The following is a 20,592-nucleotide window of genomic DNA, read 5'->3' as shown; positions in this document are numbered from 1 at the left end:
ATTCCCCACATTAAAGCTGGGATAAGCTTTATCCCAGCTGGCTCACAGGAGTTCAATTTCAACGAGGAATGCCAATGTTTAATGAGTGTTGATGCATACTTATAAAGCTTCCGGAAGTTGCCAGTGGGGATAGAGTCCCCACATTAAATACTGAAAGCACAATCCCATTCTACTTCAGCTAATGGGATTTCTTGCTGCCCCAGAAGATGCTTGCATATAAATGTCCTCTGGCTGCCAGTTCATTATGAGGCCATAATTAAGTAGGATAAAGATTCAAAAGTAACATTTGTTTTAGCAAGCATCAGTTTATATTTATTTGGCAGGAAAAGAAGAGAGTGTAAGAATCTGATCCTCAGTGTTGTAAAATTCTACCATATTCTGTCATTTCATTGCATTCAGCAATTAACTCAAGAATACAGAGATGCTGCAGCATAGATGGAACTTCCAGGAAGATGTAATCATATAGCGCAACTTATGTGTGTGGGTCTTTCCAAATGAAATCAGGGCTCCCATTCCAAAGAACTTATTCACTGAATCCAGAAGAGAATATGAAAATGAAAGACACCAGACCTCAAGAAGAAAGAAAAAAAGCTGTATTCAGGAAAGCATTATATGTAAAACAATCAATGCAACTGAGCTATTTCTTTTTTTTTTTCTTTTCTAAGTAAAAAAAAATCTGGAGGAGATAGCTGTTCCAACATTCCAATTTGTGACAGAGAAGGCAACTTCAAGGAAAGATTTGAATAAATAAAGCATATAGAAATAAATTTTGTCAATCATAGCACCCACATGTAGATTGGAGGGTGTGGACATCTTCAGCTAGCTAAAATATCAAATTTTGTGTAAGGGCAGAGCACATCATTAGTAGTAAATATTCAGAATTGGAATGAACAAAGACATTGTTCAAGAAGATTCCTAAATATGTGCAGTCAAACCATTGCAAGAGCAAAGTGTTACCAAGTGCATTCTGGATAAACTGAGTGCAAAAGAAAGGACACCAGAGAAGGACAATGTAGGCAGTAGAAAATGAAAGCACAAACTCAAGTTCATCAGTGTGAATGGAGCACACACACAAAAGTTGAGTGATTTCTAAGAAAAGAGAGAAAAGATGCAAATAAATAGAGAGGACACAAAAACCTTGCCATGTATATAATTACAAGCTGGATGGATCTATACACTGGCTTTAGTTAGTTGCTAACAAGATCACTTCTGGTCATTGTGATCTTCTGTTTCCTAGGTACACACAGGGTACCTAATTCATGTCAGAATACTTTATTCCAGTGAATCAGAAGGTAGAATTATGAACACATATATTACTTAAGGCTTAATTGTAAACAAATTAATGACTTTTTTGGATGAGAATTTCAGAAACATTTTCATTTGTCAAATGTTCAAGCTGAGGTTGAGGGTAAAGCTTCCTTTCCTTCCCAGGAAGGAGCAAAAGTACTGTGACACTGAAAACTTCATACACTCCCACCAGAATGGTTTTGCATACAAATCCTCATATCTAACAATAGCTTTGAAAATTTAAAATTCTGTATGTATTGTACCAGTACTTCATTAGTTGTAAAAGCCTAAAATGAATTACACAAGCCATTGGTTAATGGTGCCCCTCAAACCTTTAGAAGACCCCATTGTTATTCCTTATATGTTATGTAAAGCAAAGAGTACTTTCAGTTAAATGTTTCAGGATTCTTAAGCATGCTATTGGAAGTAAAACTAGCCTGACTTAGCTGTTATGACCCCTGCACAGTAAAGACTCTCTATTTGTTGTATGTCTGTGCATGTGTAAACATCCACTAAACTCCCATATACACAGTAGGAAAAAAAAAGAGAAAGAGAGGGAAATACACTTGGTTGATGCACATTACCTCTGTTCTATTTCTTATGTATTTTGAAATAGACCACTGGAAGTAGTCTGTACAATTTATCTCTTCTTTATTGCAGAGATGTAGGATCATTTAGCTGCTGGAAATTCTTTCCTAATTTGGCAGCTGGGTTTTAAAATAAGAAAGTACAATCTGCTCTTGTAGGATAGACAATGTTCATATATGCAGAATTAATGCCATCATGAGGCATTTCAGCAGAAAGCCTTGTTCTCTTCTAATGTTTAGGAAATCCTGAAATTTTGTACCTGAATAAGGATAGGAAGTAAAGGATCTCTCTTGATCTGTATCTCCATTCTCTAGCTTCACTTCTCACTCTCAACTACAGAATGAGAATAACAAACCAGCAGATGTAAATTAACCGAGCTTCATTCCCATCTCTTGGAATATGCCAGTTCACATTTGTTGAAGCATGGTTTCATTTTATTATTAATAAAACCATAAAGGCCCTTGAAACACTTTAAAAAGATGGCTTCTGGGTGTGGGCTTGGGTAACACATTTTGAAAAGAGCAAGAACCATTTGTTTCTAGAGGCTTCCATTTTTGTTTCCCATTTTCTCAGTGAATTTTTCTTTCTTTTAATCTTTTAATTCCCTCGCTCTGACACTGCAGTCTTTTCTTTCTTTTACTTAGAAATATGAAGAAATGGGCAGGTCAAAGTTGAGATCATTTGTGGGGCTTAGCCACATTGTAAGTCCCAGCACAGCCCTTTCATCTTTCATGAACACAGACTGGGTATTGTGTGAAGTTCTTGAACTGTAAGTGACTTTAAATTCACTCTGGTGGACAAGGGTGAGAAGAAGTCATTTAACTTTTAATAGACTTTCAAGGCCGAGTGAGCAGCTGGTTGAGATAGAATATGGAATGACCCTTTCCATTTCCCCAAACTTAGAATTCAATCTTTGAGGTTTTGAATAACGTGGTTAACTTTTACCTCCTCCAGTTTCCATTTCTTTGTATTTTCTCAGTTTAGATGGAAAGGGTTGTGTATGAAAAAGACTGAAGGGAGGTTTTTCTGTTTCTTGCTGCACAAAATATTGGGAAAAAAAAAAAAAAGAAAAAAAAAGTGGAACTTTCTGAGATATCCTGCCAGATTTCCAGAATGGGAACAATTGTTTCTGCTTTATATGACTGATATAAAATTGAATACAAGGAGACTTATGTAAGTAATTGTAGGTCTACCTGAAATTGGTGAGACCATACCAAAGCAATGCATGTGAGGACCTGGTTCTGTTGTAAGGCGGCTTTACATGGTGTCTTATACTACAGTTCTCCCAAATTTTACACACCTGACTTGATGAAATGGGTTTGAGGTGATTTTGACTGGAACTCTTAGTCAGTATTCTTTTCTTGTTTTTTTTTTTGTTTGTTTTTTGTTTTTTGTTTTTTTTTGTTTGTTTGTTTTTTGGTGTGTGTGTGTGCTTTTTTTTTTCCCGTGGACTAGCAATTCTGCTAATCTGCTTTTGTCAATGCTTTTGAGGAGCTGGATGAGTACTTGCATCCAGTTTCTAGCTCCCTGGATTGCAAAACACACAAAAAAATAATTTTCAGAACATATATGCATCTCTCTCTTGTTTCTCTTAGTGTCAGACTTGAAAAGACAGATACTATCCGCTGCATTAAATCTTGTCGACCAAATGATGTCAACTGTGTGCTGGATCCAGTCCACACAATTTCCCACACTGTCATTTCACTACCCACATTCAGAGAATTTACAAGACCTGAAGGTAAGCGGTTTGTTCCTTGCTCCATTTAATAGACTACAGCGTATAAAACCTCCACCGGAAATCCTTGCCTAAAGCCAGACTAACTACCAGTGCAGTAAAATGTTTGCACAGTTTAAAATTATAGTGTACTATTCATTTAATTAAAACCTTCAATATCCAGGAGTTTCAATTTTATGGGGCAAAAAAAGTAAATCTGAGCTCTAACTCATACGACATATCAGTCTAAGGAAATACTGAGTCTGAAGTCCAATTTACCACATTTACTCACATAATAGCAGTGTGCCCCATTGCTTTTTCTTCCCTCGTGCAGATTTTACTGTAGGAAGTAGGTATTCCTTATACTTTTCTCATCTGTTTACAGTCTGTTGCAAGCTATTGGCAAGTGTCTTGTTCCAAGGATATGACCTTTGTCTCCATGTAGGTCCTAAATCAGAAAATGTAGTATGCATTTATACATCAAGAACTGTGATTTGCTGACTTTTGACCTCTGAAAAATTAGTGTACATTTTCTAGATATAAAATGAAGGGAAAATTCTATAAAATAAAGAAAGGGAAGGATTGGCCAGAAAGCTTTCTAAGCTAAGATTTTCAAAAAACATCCCAGTGAACAAAAAGAGTTTTCCATCCCCATGTGATGCACTTTAGTGGGTATTTCTTTGATTCCTTCATTTTCCATGGTACCTGAAAGCCTTTATATCCTGTAGTTCCAGAAGGATTACACTCACTTTGCTTAATTCACATAGAAAGAATCGATCTTTTGCTACTTGCCATTTGTATTCACTTTCAGGCAGCTTTATTGGGATTTACCCATGCATCAAGAAGTGGAATGACTGCCTTCATCTCAGCCTCTTTATAGGATGAAGCACTCGTCAATTTACTGTGTGATGAAGACACAGGGAGAAAAGAAAGGGAGGGAGAATAGGAAGATCATTCTTAAATTTCTATTTCTTATCCACCCAGAGTCTCAACCTTGATTCTTCAGGAAACTGTCCTAAACGAAAGCCAAGGCTGATTCTTCATGTCTCTATCAGTCACTCTCAGTCCCTTCCAGATAGGGACTGAGAGCAGGGCAAGAGACATCCCAATCCTTGTTCAATTTAGACACCAATAACTTTGATGCAGAGGTCTGCTCTAAAGAGTACTGGGCATGCTGTCTGCCTTAGCTGGCCCTACTTTGCAGAAAATGGAGGAATGCTCCGTAGCCACCTTTATTACCATACACACTCCATCTGTTTTACCAGGTGTACTGGCAGCAGAACTTAGGATTTAGCCCAGGACTCTTCCCAAGCAGTTTGCTCAGTAGTCCATCATGATTTAATAACAAGATATAAGACTTAGCAATCTGAGAGTAATACCAGAGCCCAGAAGACAATCCCGAGCCATAATTCACTGCATGGCCTTAGGTGAATTATTACAGATCCATGCTTTGGTTTTATGTTCTGTAGAGCAAGGATAATAATGTGAATAATAAAATTTATCTCCCTCACGTAAGGCTTGAAAAATAGTTTATTAATTTATTTATTTATTTGGACCTAAATTCCTCCTCCAATTCTTAAAAAGACTCTACAGTTTGTAATACCGATACCTTGTGTAACTGCCTAAGATAATGAGAGTTCGAAGGTCTACCTGTTTGGTCCCTCTTCTCCCCACCCTGTGGATCCTTAGCAGTGTCCTTCTTATGTACGTGCTAGAGGTCTGATGCACTTCTAAGAGTGATCTTTCTGGACTCTAAAGTAAAAGTGTTTTGGCTTCAGGGCTTTTTGGATGGTACAGAGGGAGAAAATAAATCCATCTGAATGTTCTCATCCCCACAGAAATTCTTTCTTTCCATTTTAAAAGGCAAATGAGAAGGAAAGAGAGAGGGATATTAGTCTTCCACTGGCTTTGAGAATAAGTCATTTTGTATCAAATGCTGTTGGGTTTCTCAGTGATATTTTCATTACTTCTCAGTATATTCTGTGATACCTTTTATTTGCAGAGATTATTTTTCTTCGTGCCATTACACCTACATATCCAGCCAACCAGGCAGATATCATATTTGACATAACAGAAGGAAATTTAAGAGAATCCTTTGATATCATCAAGCGTTACATGGATGGTATGACAGTGGGTGAGTAGTCATTTCTACGTACAATACAGTTTCATATTTCAATAATATTGTAGAACAATTTCAGAGATTTGAGTAATTCCTTCACACCTTGATTCTCAAGGCTCCACTGGTTTAGTGTTCTCTTTCTCCAGTCCAGTCTGACTGATTTGTACTCATATAACCTTTTTTTTTTAAAAAAAAAAAAAACTATTCTTAACATAAATGGCCTAAAACATAATTTCAGAAGCATTTTAGATTTTTTTTTTTTTTTCAGAATTAACTCTAACTGCAAATGCAAATGACTTAGCTTTAAAATTATGGGATTTGGCTATTATCAGCAACCAAATGTAAAGCGGATAGTCTGTCAGCAGAGAGACTGTAAATTTAATTAACTCTTCTTTCTTGTTTAAACAGCATAGCATCAAGGTTTTTTTGGATAATAATTAAATTTTTATTGCCAGAATAAATTCTCTGAATCTGTTCCCTATTTTAATGTTAAATAACAGGCTAGTTCAAGTGTAAATTAATATCACTTTCTGTTGAAGGTAAAAGGGATCTGTCAAATGCCGTGCTTTACAATAAATTTGAAAACCAGAATGAATCATAGACATTTGATTTCCAGCCTCATTTTGGCAGAGGGGAGGTTTACCGGTGTGTGTGTAGTCATGTGCTAGACCTGCAACTCATCACATAGGAGAGAGAGGCTGCAGGACAACGTGGGATTGCATATTATGAAAGGTTTCTTCCAGAGCAGAGCTCCTTAGGATGAGAGAATGAATATACGAGGGCTGCTCTGAAGGTAATGCCTCCATTTTTATTATGTTGGCCCACAGTGTCAGAAGCAGATGTTGGAGGCATGGCAACAAGGGTTGAACATTTCCACCATTATTCCGTTACATTTTGTTGCCATACAACAGATGGCAGCAGAGGGGCAGTCTGGAAAAATGGCATCTGATGTGGAAGGTGTCATTGAATTCCACCATGTGGAAAAAATGGGACCTGTTGGCATTCATTAGCACTTGCTGAACGTTTGTGGAGACCAAACAGTGGATGTGAGCACAGTGAGGCGGTGGGTGGTGCATTTCAGCAGTAGTGACTGGTACAGTGGGTCACCTCCACGGGTGCAGATTTTTACAAGTGCAGCATGCAGGCTCTTGTTCACTGCTGGCAAAAAATGCATAATTAATGGTGGTGACTGCATTGAAAAATAGTGTTTTGCAGTTGAGAATTTGTTCTATCAAATGCTGCTACTGTGCTCTTTGTATTTGCTGTAGCTTCCGTGGAAATAAACAGGAGGCATCAATTTTGGAGCAATCTAGGTAGCAGGTGTGCTTTATTAAAAAGTAATATTTGATTGCACTATATTAATGCTTATTTATGAAAATAAAGGATGACAGTTCCCAGTGAACATTTGTGCTTCAGCATGTGAATGTGCAAGTTTTGCTCAGCTTTAGACACATGCTTCTAGGCATGCTAGCAGTATTTGTCTGGATGGACACAAAAATCATTGTTCTTCCACAAATTTTGTGATAAGCCATATTCAGTATGATCTGAAGGTGGCACTGTTGCATTTCAGAAGCATGATAGTACAGTGTCAGCTGTACAAAGGTATTATGAACTGTAGATAAAACAAGTCATTAGGTTTATATTTCTTTCTTTATCAAACAGAGGTATACATGTGAATGCTGAGAAAGAGGGAGAGTCTGTTAAAGCAGGACGATAAGATTACAGATTTCAAGAACTGGGTTGATTCTTTAAAACAGTATAAATGTTATCAGATCCCGCAATAGTTACAGTAGTTTGCTTTTTGTGCTGTGTGCTTCTTTCTGTCTGAAATAAGAAAGAAGGATGTGTTTAGAAACTTGACTGGCTAAGGCATTTGCCTGAGGGAAATGTTTCCATTTTGAATAATAGGACTGCATGTCAATGGTATTTTACTTGGTAAACTGGATATATGCCTCACAATGAGAGATATTCCCTGTTGAAAGGATATGATATATGCCCAAATACAGCTCTACTGAAGAATTGGGCAACAGTTTCATCACCTCAGTTCCCCCATGTGCAAAATGGAGATGATATAACATGCCTACTGTCTTAATTAATTCTTGTATGTAAGAATCTTAATTAATTCCTCTATGTAAAAGTACTTCAAGATTAATGGATGGAAGCTGCAAAGTAAACTGCCTGCAGCAGAATTGGAAAAGGAAAATTAAGCCCTGCCCCTGGAGGGCTAGGGGCTCAGGACAGCATGTTGTCTGGTGGAATTAGGATTGCAAATAATTGTGCCATCAGCAGTTCTGCTGTTCCCATCATAATATCACTTTTCTTGTTAATAAGAATCAGAATGTAGAAGTCTGCTAGACAAATAAATAAGACTGCATCCTAGTCTACAGGAATTAACTATGCTAACTCCCTTATTAAAGAAGGGGGAAGATTTTGCATAATGATGGAATAAGAGGAAAGATGTAGGTGATATCAGAAAGATTTCTTGGTTATCCCATTAAATTAAAAGAATGTAAAAACTATGGGAATGTAAAATACAGAATTTAGCAGAGCAAATGCCAAGCTAGCTGTGTATCCAGCGTCCAATGGTATAACAGATGAGTATTGAGGAATTTTTCTCCAAAAATAATGACTCAACTATTCTAATCATCAGTTCGTATGCTTCTGATTTCTGGGAGAGCACATCTGAACTTCTTAATGACCACCAATGGACAATCTGTTCAGGTTCTTTTAAAACTTTTCTTTGCTTCTTAAAATACGGAGGAAAGAATGCGTGTACCCTGATAATGTGTTATAGATGCATGGGTAAAAATACTAAGGTTCATCTTTCATTCTGTTGTAATGTTTCAGGAGAAATTATCAGAATATCAAAGCTATTTTATCTTATAATGGAAAGTAGGTCGCCATTAGATCACCATTTTCTACAAGAGTAAGCATAGAAAACCTCTACAGGAGTAGCTGCATTTAAGCCGTGTTTGTGTTAATGGAAACGAACAATATGGTCTTATAAGTGTAACATTAAAAAATGAAAACATGCAGCTTTCTTTTGGAAAAATGCTTACAGAGAGGGAGGGTCTGTGAAAGATGGATTTTCAGAAGGAAAGCGAGGACGTAGGCATTGACAGAAAATTATGGCCTGAAGAGAGTCAGATCATCAGTTTTAGTCATTATCCCATTAAGTTGACACTGAGCCATCAAAGAGAAGATGTAAAGAAGCTGAGAAATATGTAGGATTGGATGGAGAATGACTGATCAGTCCGGTTTGTGATTTGCTGATGAAGAGATGGGAGCTGAGGTCATAGGAGGAGTGTAGGAGCAGGTTGTGAGGAGGGAAAAAGAGCACTGGAAACAAAGGAAGGATTTAGGTTAGAAGAATAAAGTACAAGCTTTCCCAAAGTAGCTGTAGGAGGAGCCACCACCAAGATAGGAGATGAAGGAGACAAGGACACTATTGCAAAGTGAAAGAAAGAAAATATATCAAACGGGAATCAATGACCAGCAGTAGCAGAGGAGCCAAAATAAGTAAGCACTGACTGCAACAACTAGCTATTCTGCCCTACAGAAAGTATCTTCCAATGGAACAAAAAGTATCTTCCAATGGAACAGAGGGAACAAAAGCCAGCCTGCTGGGATGGCAGTACATAGACTTCATGAAATCTGAGAAAAAAAAGAAAAAAAAAAAAGAATTGTGCTCACAGTTACCTCCAATATTTCTACCCAATTGTATTAGAATGCCAGACTCCTTTCTTTCCTTGTACCAAAAGTGCTAGGCTCTCTGTTGCCTGGTGTCGTTACAGGCCAAGGGGCCACTGAATCCAAAAGATTCAACTTGAAGTTAACAACTGCACATCACTTGTTAGCATGGGTGGGAGAAAAAAAGAAGCTCAGACCTATCCAGTTTTGTTGGTTTTTTTTAAAGCTTTTATAGACTTCTCACTGCATTCCTCCTTTAACCAGCTGTCAGTGAAAAATGAAGAATGCATTTTCAACCTGTACAAAAATGTCCTATTAAGGCCTAAGGTATTATCAGATACTATAAAACATTTTTGCCCACAGCTATGCATTCATTTCCTTAGGTGACTGTAATACCACCTTGTAGTCTGGTAAACATCAGGAAAGTTTTAAAACTTCTTAATACAACTAAAAGTACTGTTGGCAGGATGAAATCTTCCCCACCACATTTGATGGCAACATAAGCCTATATTTTTTTGCTTGTTAAGCAGAATGATACTATTCTTAGCAAAATCCAGAGCCAATACAATTAGGAGAGCTTCCCAGGGGTGTTGTGCTGGTGCTTGAATGTGCTGATATCATCAGTTGCTTATAATTTTACAGATATGCACTACTACTCTCCATAGTGATTGGTATATACATGCATTCATATTTTTCAAATGATACTGTTACTGGAGGTATCATTTATATTGTGCTACTGAATGTGTTTTTCAGCTTGCAATGAGATCTAGGATTTGTTCTATGGTTTACTTAAAAAAAATTATTTGAGGAAGTTTAATTTATCATCGTTCTGTCATTTATATTCTTCTCTGCCACCAAATAGCAAGAGACAATGATGTCAGTTACATTTGCAAGGGTTCCACTGCCGAACTCTGTCCCCTTTCCAGGCTCTTTTCCATGTGTGATAGCTCATGATGTGACTGTCGAACCATTACAGAGAGTGTCTTAACTACTGGTGTTGCAACACTGGATTTATTGGTAGTCTAATTTTCACTATAATACCATGATCCTTTAGTATATTCCAGAGTCTGGAATATACGTTTTAAAAATGAGTCAAAGGTAAACCAAAATAGATGGCAAATGTAATTGTGCTTGCAGGATCCCATACTGGTTGGATGTGGAAGTAGGAAACTGAACACTTTTTTTCCTTTTGGGCAAACCTGCCCTTAGCATGAAGACACTTCAGTATCTCACAAGCAATTTGTCCATTCCCAGTTACAGCAAAGTGTTTTCACAGTCAGCATGTGCATGTTTGTGTGGCCTGTTAAATTCAGTCGTTGGGCTACTAAACATGGGTTTTGACCTTTGACAGAGGACACTGAAGTGCCAGGCAAGGGCCTTCACATTCCTCTATGCTTCTGTATGCTGTTTCTCTGCTCTCTTTACCTTTCAGCCAGAAGCTGGCTGGCTCTTACTGTGCCTTTGTACAGTATTTAGCATAATGAGATCCTTGGACTGATTTGGGCTTTCTGGCAGGGAAGTAATGCTGAAAGTAGCAACTCACCTACAGCTGCTTTGCTGCACTGAAATTGAGCCCAGGCGAAGGCAGAGCCGGAGTGTCCAGCAGAGATGCAGTGTTTGCAGGGGCAAGGATTTCAGCACATACGTTATCTTCCCTTGTGGATACTCTTACTGGAAAGTAAGCAACAATAGCCAACTTTTGTCATGACTATAATGTCATTAGCATGAAACAACAATGGTGTCTGGCAATACAAAAACGATGCTGTCCAGTCATTCACAAATAGCACACAGAGCAGTGACATAATTCAGCAGGTTTTTAGACAGGCTCTTGCAGCCTTACATTAAAAAAGACACAAGGCCTTTCAGTATTTTTGTTCAAATTGTAGCCAGCCTTGCCCCTTTCACAATAGGAGCCCCTCTGCACAGAATATCTTGCGAGTTTTTTTCTATACCCACTTGCCCTCTCAAAATTAGTAGCTACGCATTTGCAACTTGGGTGCCCAGAAGCTATTTGGTAAATGGGATCCTAGATTTATTGCCTGAACCTGCCCTTCTCGGATGCTGCTGACTGCACTGTGCTGTAGTCAGATCTCTCAAAACCCTCCCTTCCCTCCAGAAAAAATGGTAGGCTGCAGAGCTCTTCTGGAGGCAAGCAGGCATCTCTAGCAGGAGGTGAATTTTCATTTCACAGCTGAGAATTGCTGAAAGTTCTTTTCTGGTGAGAATGAGTCTCGTGCTGGAACCAAATGTCATTCCTAGGGCCAGATTTTGCTCCAGTACATTGTAAGTATCTGCTTAATCCCACTTTTCTGTGATCAATATTCATTTCATCCATTGGGTAGGAAGATGTAATGTATTACAGAAGCATTAATCCAGTCCTCCTTTGATTACAGTTTTCATAATCCAGACAAATAAATAACAATACTGCAACTCTGACCAAGTTTTGTGAGCTGCTGCATGAAGCATAGATCCTGCCAGCTTGGGAGAGAAAGTGACTGAGTCAGAGAAGAGCTAAAGGGACTGCTGAAGGTTGTTGGCTCACATTGCGTAGCGTGCATTTTTTGGTATTAATTTCAAACTCTGGGCAGAAATATTATATGAATGAGTGAATAAAGCCACATTTGTAATCCAGTACCAAGAAACATATTATAGAATTCCTCTTGCTTTGACCCAGTTTAAAGAGTACTGGAAAACCTGCTTTTCTGAGGATCTCCAAGTGTGAAATATTTGTTTAGCACATTAAGCTACTTTAGCTGCTGCTCCTGAGTTTGTGTGTTCATAGTAGGAATTTCACTCTTGCAGTAGTTCCTACACCCTATAAAAGCTGGAGACAGAAGATAAGAAACTCAAAGTATATCGTAAATCTTTCCCTACATGATGCAAAAATGCATGGCACATATAAAAAGAACAATTTTATTTTTAAAGGGGCCAAATGTTGTGGTGACCTCTTATTTCAGCCTTATTTTCTGAATTTGGTCAGGGATTAATCCACATTTACATTCAGAAATTATCTTTTATGAAAAATTCTGCAAATAATGCCAGCAGAGCTGTTGCCTCTACATGATGACTGAGCAGCTGTCTAAAGGCTTTCATGGCAAATCCTCAGGATTAGGTACATTTTCTTCCGTGATAGATTGAATCACAGAGCTATAGCATGCTGTATGCCATAATGTGGCTCTTTGCCAAGAAATGTTTAGGATTACAAAAAATTAGTTGCCCAGGTGCCATTGTTATATTACTGTATCAAAACTTGGCTGAAACTGAATAATGCAGTAATGGGATGAGGTTGGGTAAACTCAGCCACTCTCCCTTAATGGGCTAACTACACGCATGTTAAGCACTTAGGTGTTACTGTGATGGGCATTAAACCTCGAGTAAAAAGGACTGTGAAAATAAAGTATCAGGAAGCTGATATATGTAATTTTGAATAGTTTCAAAGTCTGATTTTCAATTCAGCCTTAACGTTTCTCCACCTGTTTTTGTAATACATAAGATTCTTATACTACACAAAGTGTGATGCATTCTCCAAGGAGGAATAGGAAGGATTAAAATATTTATGGTGGAAACTATTTTTTAATGAGACTACCTCAAGTACAGTTATTGCATTTTAGGCGTGAGTGATTTCACAGCATTGTCAACATTAAAAGCCATTGCAAGTTTTGGCTGGAAGGCAAACCAGAGATCTAAAAGCACTCTGAGTTTGCCAAACCAAGTTAAGAGCGCATCTCTCTGAAGTTATTTGGTATCCTTAATAAAGATCATAGTATTTGTAAACTAGCCAAACCTCAGTAAAATCAAAGGTTGTTTTTAATTCTTTCATAATATCAAGGCTCCATGTGATCCAACATGACAGATAATAGCTTTGAAAACATTTACCATTTGTTTCTGGCCAAAAATAAATTAATACCATGAGGCCCTCTTTATTGCCTCTTTATTTGATGCATTTCAGCAATCAAGGCTTTCTAGAGAAGCCCAAGTGTTAATGAAACAACTTTGTCGAGTAGTTGAAGGATACAGTTCATAATAAATTGAATCCCAAATTTCTAATCTGCTGAAGAAGGCAAAAAGATCCTGTTTTCTTAGGTACAAGCTGAAATGCAACTCATTTACCATAATTTCTTTCTTAATTTTCCTTTATTCAGAGATAAAATGAAAGACAAAAAAAGAAGCAGGTAAAAAATTTAAGGTAAACTAAAGGAAGACCTGTACAGTAGGTGAGAATTTCAGAGATCATGAGTACCTGTAGAGTGTTAGACACAATCATGAGATCAGATTTTAAATGAGAGCCTTGTCTTTACACGGTTCCTAAATGATCACTCTGTCCAAGAGACACTGTGTACATATTAGGCATGTGAGCAATAGCTATCAATGTTACATGCTCTTCTTTTCTGAGGGGTGTCTTCCTCTAGATCTGTTACTCCTTTACATCTTTCGGAAAAGGATCCAGTATGTCTCTGAGCTGTTCTGTTAAACTGTTGAACAGACCTGAGGACAGACATTTTGCTTGATTCAGAAATAATGTGCCACTACAGTCAGTGCTGCGCCAACTGACCCACATCATTAGGAGTCATGTTCATGCTATTGGTGCAGTATTCACTGTTTCAAAACCTGAATTGCTGTTGCCTTTTTGTTCCCCAGTAGGAAAAACTGATGTTGTAATAAGGGATCTGAAGTTCTGTTGATGCTCAAAAGGGAAATCTCCAGTCTACATTTGCAAAAATACTCTGGCCTTTTCCCTTCTGTCAGCATTAGTGCTTCTATAGCAAATTTCATTTCTGTTTATCTTTCAGGTATTGATCCAAGAGAAGGGGTGGAGGATATAGGACTAATATTTTTTATCTTAAGCCAACAGAGAAATGTGGCTTATGAAAATGTAATTGTACATCTCCAAACTTACTTCTATAGCATTTTATAAGCACTTGTTTTCTCAACAGTTGAAAGTTCTTAGGAATTTGAACAAAGATCTGGGAGAACAATATTTCAAAAGCACATGTTTTTCAAAATCTTGTCCCAGATACTTCAGCAAAGATTTGTACAGCAGTTACACTCCTATGAAGCAGCTCTGCATTAGCATGGAAACCTTGAAAACGTTGGGCTCTAAACTTCATTCTCCTAATCTATTCTTTTATGAAATGCTTACCATCAAACTTGAATGAAGGTCTAATTCACAATGTTGTGAGGGCAATATACTTCAAAGCAAGAGGAAATCTATTTCAGTACTAGCATTTTGATTAATGAGTTTTCTGAATCCTTTAACCGTATTTATGTTTGTCAGGTGTGACAGTTCCAGGATTAATGATATCTTCAGAGCTATTTTTCTATGTATGGTTTGATGCCTGCAGTGATGATTACCATGAAATATTTCATTTTCCAAAGAACATCCACTTATTAATAAAGCAGATTATATAAAAAGCTATAGAATGCCACATAGCAAGAGTCTGCATTGTTATTGTCACAAATAATTGAGAGAAATATACATAGCTTTCACATACACACACACAAAAGTGATTAAAAAAAACAATGAAAAGGTCTGTTAAGCTTTTGAAAGATGGAGGAATCTAAGGTGTGCATTAACCTTCTGAAGTCAGCAGACATCTGGTGGACTGGGAAATACCTGCAATTTGACAGCTAGATTGTGCCTTTAGGCACAGTCATGAACTAGGGGAGTGGAGGAACATACTGCGTGTAAGACTGCCTACAGAGGCACAGCCTTCTGTGCTGAAGTGCAACAAGAAGGGCTTCTACAAGTTCATCAGTAGTAAAATGAAGACTGCCCCAGTTGGGGCAGAAAATCTTGTGACAAAAGACATAGGGAAAGTTTAAGTATTCAACGCCTTCTTTTCTCATTCTTTACTGATAAGACTGGTCTTCAGGAGTCACAAGACTCTCAGAACAATTGGAACGTTTGTAGCAAGAAACCCTTGTTCTTGTTGAAGGGGTATTATGGTAGGGAGCATTCAAACAAACTAGACTTACCAAGGGTCTGTGAGACCTGTTGGGGTACGCGCACAAATACTGAAGGAACTGATTGATGTCATTGCAAAACCATCCTCAACTGTTTTTAAAAGACTGTGGTGATCAACAGTTCCTGAGGACTGGAAGAGAGCAAATGTCACTTCAGTCTTCTAGAATGGCAAAAGGAAGTTCTGTGGAACTACAGCTCAGTCAGCCTCACCTCAACCTCTGGGAAAGTGATGGAGCAAATCCACTTGGAAGCTATTTTCAAATATACTGAGGACAAGAAGGCAACTGGGAGTAATCAGCAAGTGTTTATGAAGGGAAAACAGTTCCTGATCAATCTACAAGCTGTCTACATAGAGATTATTGGATGAGTGAAAGAGAGGAAGAGAGCAGATGTTGCTTTAAAAACTTTAGCAAGACTTTGAACATTATCTCCTTCAACAGCTTCACAGGCAACCTGAGGAAATGTGGACTATATATGTGGATAGTGAGGTGGTCTGAAAAAGAGCTAAACTACAAGGCTTAGAGTGTTGTGAACAACAGCATAAAGTCCAGCCAGCAGCCAGTCACTAGTGGTGTATCTGAGGGATCAACCAATACTGTTTAACATCTTTTTTAATGACCTGGATGAAGTGTCAACAGTGCACTTTAAGAGGTTTGTAGAGAACACAGAATTGTGAGGAGTGGCTGATATGCCAGAGGATTGGGCTACTGCCCAGAGAGACCTTTGCAGGTTGGGGAAAATGGGCTAATAGGAATCTCATGAAGTTTGGTAAAGGGAAGTGCAAAGTTTTTTCCCTGGGCGGGAATAATCTCATACTCTAGCACAAACTGGAAGCTGACAAGCTGCAAAGTAGCTCTGGAGAAAAAGACCTTTGTGTCTTGGTGGACACTCTGTTATCATGAGTCAAAGGCAGGCAATAGCCTCCTGGTCTGCATTAGGAATGGTGTTGTCAGCAGATTGATTAAAGGATATGATCCTCTTCTCTGGTAAGACACATCTGAAGTGCTGTGTCCTGGTACAAGACAGATGTGGGTATAATCCAGAAATATGTGCTGAAGAGGATCAAGGCACTGGAGCATCTGCTGTATGAGGAAACTCTGAAAGCTGGAACTGTCCTGCCTGAATAAGAGAAGGCTCAGGGAGAATCTTATTGATGTGATGAGGGGAATAAGGAAGGTAGAGTTAGAGTCTTCATGGTAGTCTCAATGAAATGGCAAGTCAAAGGGTATAAATGGAAATACTATAATTTCCATTTACACACAAGAAAAAAATGTTGGTTTTTTTGTTTGTTTTGTTTTGTTTTGTTTTGTTACTATGAAGGTAGTTGAACATTTGAACAAGTTGTGTCTTGAAGTCTCCATGATTGGAGATATTCAAAACCTGACTGGACACAGCCAAGAGGAACATGCTGTAGGTGACTGCTTTGAGAAAGAAATTGTAGGAGGCAGTCTTCAGAAGTGTCTTCCATTCTCAGCTACTCTGTTATTTTGACTGTGGTTTTGTTGAAAGCATGACAAGATTGCTACAGAAACATTTTGTACCGTTTACTCTATGAAATGCAGTAAGACATTCTCTAGTGTGCGACACCTGAAGTGTTAGATTTTCAAATTGGAATTATCAAGGAATCAAGTAATTATCTAATATCAAGGAATTATACAAGAGGATGTTCACTTATCGTCTACTCAGGCATGGTATAGGAGTCGGTAACTACTCCAGTAACTAGCTGACAGAAGTAATTTAAGGATTGGAAATCATTACATTGACACAAACTTTTAGAATAAAGAGAAGCTACTAGGAATGGAATTTAATTAAGCTTTAATTCATGCAGAGCTTTAAACATTTTGACAGAAAAAAAAATGGATAAAATAGCTCAAACTATATGTTTTCTGTTTGCAGCCAGGCTGTCAGTCTGTCAGTTGATTTTCAACCTTATTGATGAAGTTTATGTGTTTGTAATGAATACTGAAGAAGAAATAACCCTTTCCTTATAAATCTCAACATGAATTCTTTGAATTGAGGTCTACAGAGCCAAAAAAAAAAAAAAAAAAAAAAAAAAAAAACCTAAAAAATTGACCTGTATAGTTTTTGCTTCACACAGTAGATATGTATTTACATGTTGTAGACTGATATAGTCTGGTATTCAAGCCTAACCTGCAACTTGTCTGTGTTGTCTGTGGTTTGATCCAAAGAAGCATTTACTCATGGTTAGATTTTTTTCCTGCTCATTTCTGGAATGATCCTATCACCACTGCCTTTTAAAATAGCCACTGCAATATTCATTTCCCTAACCATAAACTTCCTAATTGCCTGAACATCTCTTCTGAAACGATGACTAGGCTGTTAAGTAACACTGATGCATCTGAGGTGTTACTCTTAATTTTGAAAATCTTGGCCAGCAGTATAAAGCAAGAGGCCTTGAGGATAAAAGCAAATTTCAAATTATAGTTCAGATCTTGCATTAACATGAGGAGAACGGCCTTCTTGTATTGCTTAAGGGAAGCTCATAAGCATGCTTTTCACCTACAAAAAGTTCATTGCACATTACAACTACTGCACAGATGTTTGAGGCTAGTTTCCTTTAACAGCCAAACAATAGCCTTAAATTCCAGGAGGCTGCAATGCTTCATTTTTGTAGACTTCATGTTTGTAAAGCTGTAAAAAAGACCAGAGAGCTTCTTGTGGGGAAACAGAATTAGAGATCTAGGAACAGCCAAACATGGGACTTCATAACATAGGTAGAGATTATTTGGAAGTTACTATAAAGCCCAATAAAATAATCATTTCATGTTCTAAATGTTCATTCCAAGGACGAGGAAAACAGGTAGAGAAATGGTCTCTCTTGTAGGTGTAATTCATCTGAGATGTTCCATCTGAACAAAAAAGACAGCACTAACTCTCACCATATAATAGCACATTTTCTTTCTGTGAAGAACCTTTCTGTGATATTTTTCAAAAGGGCCACAAATTGTGATGGACTTCAGCTTTCACTTACAATCATATCTGTATTCTCATATCCTGAAGATTAGGAAATATGGGGGGGAAATGGATTTCATTGTGCTCTTAAGCATCTCACGCAAAATTTTATGATTTTATTTATCTCATTCATAATCTCTGGAATAGAAATGAATATATTGCTACCAAAACATCACATTCTGCATGAGAAATCTTACTTTTTTCTTTTCTTTTCTTTTCTTTTTCTTCTAGTATGTATTTCTACCTTTCTCTTGTTAATGCTTATACCCTGCTCAGATTTTCAGCCCAGCTCTCCTGCTTGCCTCACCAGCTTGTACTTGATTAGGAATTGCCTGGGAATCTCACAGTGAGAGACCTAATAAAACAGGCTGTGCATCAGCCTGGAAGCTTCACCACACACAGAATTACCATGTGGATCCTGGGAGATTCTGTAGTTTTCACAGTCCTTAGAACCTTTGCCATCTATGACTGTATTTTCTAATGGAGCCATATTCCACACAGAATTCATGTCATATTTAATATATTAAATTTCAGTTAATTCTAAGTAATGCAAAACATTCTTTTTTTTCTTTAATATAGTCAGTATGTCCACTTTCATTAGAGTGAATGAAGACTAGCTCTCAATTGTGCTGTTAGATTCTGCTTTGTGGAAGTTGATTTTAATAATACATGGCCAGGATGCAAATGCAAATGCAAAAAAAAAAGCTGTGAGTGGTTATTTTGAAGGAAAAGTGAACAAGGAAATATGCTCAGACTTGTTTGTCTACCTATAGTATTTCAAAAATCTCATCCTTGCTATTTAGGTAACTTTTTACGCAGTGTTTATTTTAAAACAAAATGAACCAAAAGGTGTGTTTTGTTCTATTTAGGGTTGGATTAATGTGTTCAGTACAGAATGCAGATTCAGAAAAGCAAATTGGTTCTTTTTTTCCACTAGTTCAAGCTCCTTCAGGACTTTCACACCATCCATCCCAAGTTCAGTCATTTTGTGGTCACTTTTTAGTTGACCACAAATCATACAAGTAAACAATGTAAAAAAAACCTAGAAATTTTTCTTAAGTAAATCATTTATTGCCAGAAAAGATGGCTAAACTAATACTTGCCTGTAATGTCACGTGTGAAGTTTGGTACTAATGAGAAAAGAGCAATGCTTTGGATACAACTGATAGTAAAAGCTGAGTCAACTTGCCACCTGAGAAGAATCACAGGAAGGAGACTGTGTGTGTGTTACGAGCACAAAGAATACCAGCCTTCAGCATGTGATGACCAGAACAGAACAATGTAACTGTAACACAGCATAGAGAAAAAGATGGGAAGGTGGTAAAAAGAAAAGAGAATCCGTGCTTGTTCCTTAACATAAGGCTTGCAGTGCTGTTGAGGGGATTGATGACATTTTTGATAAGTGTGTTTATTGTACTTCCCAGAGAGTAGCTCACAGGTTATTGGGAAGAACAGCATTTGATTTGGAGGTAGTGTGCACTGTTTATATATACACAAAAATGCAGGCCTGCATACACATATTCAGGTAAGATGAGGAGATTTACTTCAGCAGATCCCCTCTTCCAGCAGCCAACAAGTACAGCTCCCCAGTCATCAGCTGCACCCATTGCCTCTCTCTCCAGCCCCTGATCCCTTGCCCACTCATCTAACACTTCTCCAATTGATTCTGTGGGGGGATCTGAGGATTTCTTTCCGAAGAAGAGTACTTTTAAAAGGATGCAATTTATATTTGCGCTGTTCTTGTGTAATTACAAATATAAACATTTGAATAGAATCAGGAATCTCCCCTGTGGAAAATCTTTTCAACCTTTGCCTCCAGAACAGAAAACATGATTAATTCTCTTTGCCAACCCAAAACAGCCTTTTCTAGTGGCAATGTGAAAATAAGCTTCATGCTCACTGTTTCTGCTTTGCTTTCTGGCTAGCCACGAAATCCTGTTAGAGGAGCTTTCTCTAGAGAAAATGCAAATGCAGTGTTCTGCAAATGGTGTAAGGAACACAATGACCCAGATTCAGTGCAAGTGTAATTGCTGCAGATTTTTTGGTTAGTAGTGAAGAGAAGAGAAGAGAAGAGAAGAGAAGAGAAGAGAAGAGAAGAGAAGAGAAGAGAAGAGAAGAGAAGAGAAGAGAAGAGAAGAGAAGAGAAGAGAAGAGAAGAGAAGAGAAGAGAAGAGAAGAGAAGAGAAGAGAAGAGAAGAGAAGAGAAGAGAAGAGAAGAGAAGAGAAGAGAAGAGAAGAAAAGTTTTAAAGTGAAGT

General features: G+C 37.8%; 1 protein-coding gene across 1 annotated transcript in view; it reads left to right on the top strand.

Annotated features, from left to right (window-relative positions):
• FBLN1 (fibulin 1) overlaps positions 1-20,592 on the top strand; it is a gene marked incomplete at both ends in the record, with an annotated part of 82,197 nt that overhangs the window by 54,557 nt on the left and 7,048 nt on the right. The window contains 2 exon segments of the mRNA XM_079549567.1: positions 3,471-3,613; positions 5,592-5,723. Coding sequence (XP_079405693.1) covers positions 3,471-3,613; positions 5,592-5,723 — 275 coding nt within the window.

The sequence above is a fragment of the Tetrao urogallus genome, assembly GCF_951394365.1.
Source record: "Tetrao urogallus genome assembly, chromosome: 1".
NCBI classification, from domain to species: domain Eukaryota; kingdom Metazoa; phylum Chordata; class Aves; order Galliformes; family Phasianidae; genus Tetrao; species Tetrao urogallus.
Note: the sequence above shows the minus strand (reverse complement) of the source record. Positions and strands in the feature narration are given on the sequence as shown.